At 20.9% G+C, this 6,000-nt stretch overlaps 1 protein-coding gene across 4 annotated transcripts in view; it reads right to left on the reverse strand.

Moving 5' to 3' along the window:
• LOC108003939 (autophagy-related protein 16-1) overlaps positions 1-5,479 on the reverse strand; it is a 490,268-nt gene extending 484,789 nt beyond the window's left edge. Inside the window, exons 1-6 of one of the 4 annotated variants that reach the window (XM_062079974.1) lie at positions 4,870-5,479; positions 4,429-4,687; positions 4,160-4,322; positions 3,933-4,021; positions 1,930-1,983; positions 1,255-1,393 (exon numbers count right to left, since the gene is read on the reverse strand). In XM_062079974.1, the coding sequence (XP_061935958.1) occupies positions 1,255-1,393; positions 1,930-1,983; positions 3,933-4,021; positions 4,160-4,322; positions 4,429-4,687; positions 4,870-4,999 (834 nt within the window). In that variant the 5' untranslated portion in view covers positions 5,000-5,479. The remainder of the gene's footprint in view (positions 1-1,254; positions 1,394-1,929; positions 1,984-3,932; positions 4,022-4,159; positions 4,323-4,428; positions 4,688-4,869) is intronic. The other 3 variants (XM_062079976.1, XM_062079975.1, XM_062079977.1) reach the window with 3 other exon arrangements.
• Between the last annotated feature and the right edge of the window lie 521 nt (positions 5,480-6,000).

Genomic DNA, 6,000 nt, shown 5'->3' on the forward strand with positions numbered 1-6,000 from the left:
TCCAATAATATTTAATATATTATCTAATCTATTGACATATTTGTAAACACAGAAGAAATATACTTAACTTAAATAACGTGATATTGTATTACTATATTTAACTTGATATACTATAAATAATACGTTTTTCTTACATATGTATATACTCAATTAGAATATAATAAAGAATAGACTTTATGTGATCGTAAAATATCGCTACTATATAAGTAAATAATAGTACAATAACATTAATATTCTAGTAACATAACATGCATAAGTGAGAAATACAAGAACTATAAATAGTAATAATATAGTATTCAACGATTATATATATTATGTATATATATTCCCATTAAACAATTTATTGTTATAAACACAACGAACTAACTTAAACCAAACGATGTTACCTGATACCTTTAGTTAGTTTAACGAATTATATTCTTTCTACAAAATTACACTATATATATAGAGAAAACTTACACTTATTTGTGTAAAAAATTTATATAAATACATACTATATAATTCCTACACTTGAAAAATAAACTCTTTTACAGTTAATTTGTCACTTCATCTTGAAAATATTTATGTCTATATTTATAAAAAGTATTAAAAATAGTATATTTATTCTTCGTTAATCTCTAGATACATAATATGTGGAGAAATTGATACTGTATAAGTTATGTGAATATATTACATTAAACGAAAACGAATGTTGCATATGCATATTGACATGTCCATGTGTCAATATTCCATTAATAAAATTTATAATATCAATTTAGCTATCGTTAAAATAAAAAAATAATCTTCTTAAAATGAATTTTAAATCTTCCAAAAAAATAAATTTAAATCACATCTGTAAATAACAACTTTTTTTTTAATAAAATATATATATATATATTTCATTATATATCTTTTAAAAATAATTTTGTAAATATTCAATTTATAACTAATACGTATTAAAATAACTTTTGACATATCACATAAATCTAATTCTATTTGATATTCGAAGATCGTTAAAAATCGGATATTTTAAATCATTGCATGAAATTAATAATATTAATGCTGAAGTGAGAAATAAAATGTTCGTGTAATTGTTCGTGATACAAATTTCCAAATATCAAGCGTCGAGATTGCATTCAACAATTTCTTATTTTCGTCATACAAAACATGCATTTTCGTGTTACAACGAATTAATAAACATTTTGTACTAAAATTTCCACAGTAATATATAGCGTAATATAAATTATTTTATAAATTAAAGTTTTGTCAACGTACAAACGTGACGGATACTTTCGTCGGTACCGCAGTAGGAAGACCAGCAATTCCTTCTTTTAAACTCGATCTATCAGGACTAACTGGTCGTGTGTCACGTGCAGCATCTTCTAATTCTTTTTGGACCTTTGCTTGCCTTTTTCTGAAAAATGTCACATAAACATATCCACAATTTGATAAAAATCAAATAACCATCAGAGAGAACAATATGCTGTATATAAATACCCAAAAATATCGGAATGCCCTTTCTCTTTCATCATCACATGTTATGTTTCATGCACAAAACAAAACAATTAGTAATAGTTTTAATCAGTGTTTCGATGATGTTATTCTTTTGTATTAGTTATTATTCTAAACATTTATTATATCTTATCTGTTCACATTAGTTCAATTATATTTATAATCATTATGTTTACTTATTTGTTCCGTAAAGTAAACATTTTTAAGCAATTATCATTTAATTTCTTTTTTTATTATTTTTAAATTCACTCATTTACTTTATTTTCTTATATTAATTCGTTATATGATAATACATTATTTTTAATACTCATGGACACAAAAGCACAAACAAAATGAAGGATATGATCATATGGTACGATCAGCTTCCTTTAACAAATGACCCAAAGCTGTAATTGAGCAGTAAGCATAATTTCTGTCACGTCACTTGCACAAACTTACCCAAATTTTGATATGGTATGCATCAAAAAGGCTGTCGGACTGGAAAAACTCTCACTGAAAATAAAATGTCAAGCATTGTGAAGTGCTAATGTAAAGTGCTACGATGATGACATCTTGTTCTGCGAAAAGCTCAATATTTTGCATATAATTTCATTAAATGAAAATGATTTGTAAATCTTTATACTTAACTTAAATATTATTTTTAATAATTTCCCGTAATTTTAAAAAATCTTGAATTACCATTTATTATGATAAATGAAAAAACACAGAACACTATATTATAGAAAAAATTATACCAATAAAGTATAAAATAATTTACATTTTGGCATGTTATATATATTTTAAATATTAAATAATTAATTTTATCATAAATAATTTTTTCAATTGCATAAATATAATTTGTTAAGATTTTTGTTCCTAAAATGAAGAAATTTAATAATCGTAAATTATAAAAATTGTGACATATTAAATTTTAAAAATAAAATCTTAAATATTAAGAAAAATTATATTGATATATATAATTTTTTTTTAAATCTTTTTTTTAAATCCTTTGCAATAATATAAATTTTATTGTATTTATAATTTTATATAATTTTAATTTCATTAGAAAAAATTCTCTTATATCTAATAAATAACGATGTAAAAAAATAAAATTTTTAGTAAAAGTAAATGTATATACCCTTGAAAAGTGATAAAAAATAAAATATTAAAGAGATATGTGCATGATAATGGAATATGAATTATCAAATTGTTATATATTATTCAATAATATATAACAACTAAACAACTAAATATTTTTAAATTAGTATACAATATCATGCGAAACAAAATTAATATCTAAAATTTCGTGCATGTAGCATTTGTAAAATATAAGTTATCAAGCATAATTACTAAAAAAAGAAAAAAAAATTTAATATCTATTTAAATTATTATTATTATTTTTTAATAAATCACAATGTATTATATGTGTAAATTTAATATAAATTTGTTACTAATATCAATCAATATGCATTATTATATTATAACTTAAATTTATTATTATTACTATATTAACTATAATAAAAACAATTTATTTATACATATAAATAAAAATAAAATATGAAAGAATTGTTTTCATATTTTGATCGATATATTAATTGTAAAAATGTAAAAATTATGCAAAAATTAATATTAAATTGCAATTGTAATTGTGATTAATTGTTACAAAAGCATTGAAATTATTATTTTATATAATATATGATAATTGTGAGAGTTTTTGCCGACAGATGGTATAGAAGCATAACTAGTGATCTGCGATCGATATAGATATATATTACTATAACTATTACTAAAAAATATGAAAATAAATCTTAAAAATGTAATGAAAATTCTTAATATAAATTCAATTAATTTATATTTCTCTATATGACAAGAATTTTGTTTTAAAAGTGAAAATATAATAAACAAAACAAACATAACAAATATATTTTAACTAATTTCATTTTTTTATGATATAATCTATTATATAATATTAAAGAACATTTATATTATGAGAAATTTAAAATCCAAATGGAATGAAAATTACTTAAATGCATAAAAATTAAAAAAATTAATCAAGCATGTGAAAATAAATTATAATATCAAAACAAATTATAAAATAAGATAAAGCATTAAGACAGAATAAAAACCTAATTTACAAAGAATACATAGCAAAAGATAAAGAATAAAATAGAAACTTATTTGGTAAGATACTACTTTTGCATGAAAGCACAAAGAAAAGAAATTCATTTTTTAAGAAGAAAAATACTGAGAAAAGCTATTTACAACAATATATGTTACAATTATATTACATTTAAATAAAAACCATTTTTTTCTATTTTCTATACTATAAAATAAATAAGAAAATAAATATAAATCTTTATATGAGATATTTTTTTAATAACTTAATAAGAAATTAATAAATGGAAAAATAATAATTAATATAAACAAAAAGCTAATAAAATAAAAATAATTATTGTACTCACTTCAAAAAGTTGTCATTTTCTTCATTCACTTTCTCTGCATCTCGAGTTTTATATTTAATCAAACGTTCTATTAATTGACGATTTTCTTCCTATTAAATATTAGAAAAGTATTAATATTTATAAATTTAAATATATATTATAATAAATATAAAATGCATAATTTATTACATTATTAAAAGATATAGTAATATTATAGTAGTATATATACATATAATTATAATAAATACCTGTGTTTTTCTAAGCTTTTCTTCTAAAGATGCAAAAGCAAGTTGCAAAGCTTGATGCTCATCTTTTAACATTTGATTAATGCTTTCCAATTCCTTTTCTTTGTTAAGACATTTAGTTATTTCTAAACGTAAATTTGTATTAAGCTCTATACTTTCTGCAAGACTGTAAATTTATTAAATATAATTATATTATATAATTTATTTTTAATTATAATTTATAAATTAAAAAAATATTCAATTCTATAATAATAGTGTAATAAATACCATACCTTGTTTCTTTAACTTGAAGTTCTTTCATCATTTCTTGTAATTTATTATTGAGATCTACTATTTGTTGTGTATGTTCTCCTTTTCTTTTATGTAATGTTGCTAATTCTTCTGCTTGCTTTAGAAGACGAGCTTCAAGATCAGCATTTACACTTAAACCAGGAGTCCCACTTGCTGCTTCACGACGGAGAGTTTCATTTGCTATAGTTAGCTGAATATTTTCTCCACGTAATGTATTTGCACTTTCAAACAATCTATTATCTATGAATACAAAATAGTTTTAAATATATTTTTCTTCATAAAATAACTTATTTATATTTCACCTTACATTATAAACATATTAGGACATAAGTTAAAATATAAATAATAACAATAACTTACTGTTATATCACTTAAATTAATAGTACTAATTATATTGATAACAATAACAAAAGAAATCTTACGTAAACTAATAAGATCTGCAAAACAATATGTTTGTCTCTTGTTCCTTTCTTGTAATTGAAAAATTAAATCTTTTCTCCACTTATTATCTTCTCTAGAAAGTAATGATACACTTGGTTCACTCGCGGCCATTTTCAATGCATGAAATATCGTTAATATTGTTGCAATTTAAATTATTTATCTTTTTTTATCAAAGTCGTATAAAAATCATTTGACAGAAGAACAGTTGATAGATATTTTGACAACCTTCGACATATACTGTATCACCACAAAAAATATATTTTAGATCAATGAACTTTCATTCGAATATTAATCACTATTAATATCGAAAAATATCGTACTAATCACATGACATTCAGATTTACCACGAATATTTTTAATTATGAAAATAGCTATTCTAACCTAAATATACCAAACACTACACTGCTACCCTGAAATTGCCGGTTATTCAAAATGTCGATTTATTCTGTTTGCGAGAGTTCAATATATAAATACAAGTTCAGTTAAGTCGATAACAGATGATAAAATTCTTTTAAATAACCTTTCTTTGATGATTAATTACGTCATAGATAAATATCATAGATAAATTAATACAAAATTGAATTTTTTACCCATAAATTAAAATGAAATGTATTCAAATGTGAGAAAAATAAATTACTGTGCAGCAGATGATGAAACAGTTTTCTATAATATTTTGATCAACCGATAACTACGAAATATTTATCCAAATTTTATATATGTATGTATTCTACAAGTTTTTATTAAAAATATAAGAAATTTAATTTCTAAAAAATAATTATTTTATTAAAAAATTATAAATATTTATATTAAAAAAATTATAAGACTATATTTAAATATGTAAATTATATTTTTTCTTATATTAGCTATAAATAATGTATATTTGAGATAATGTTATCTGCTTTAAGCATGATATAAAATTCATTTTTAAATTTTAAATAACTCACTATTTTCGTGCATTTTTCACTTTAACGATTATTTATTTGCACATATACAATGCATATATTTTAATAGGTGATGACAATAATTAAAAATGAAATAAAGAAGTAAATATTTTTTCGTTTATATTTTCCACGTTCAAGAAATTCTTTTATAATGAAATACGAAAAGAAAAA

Source organism: Apis cerana, linkage group LG9 (genome assembly GCF_029169275.1).
Source record: "Apis cerana isolate GH-2021 linkage group LG9, AcerK_1.0, whole genome shotgun sequence".
NCBI classification, from domain to species: domain Eukaryota; kingdom Metazoa; phylum Arthropoda; class Insecta; order Hymenoptera; family Apidae; genus Apis; species Apis cerana.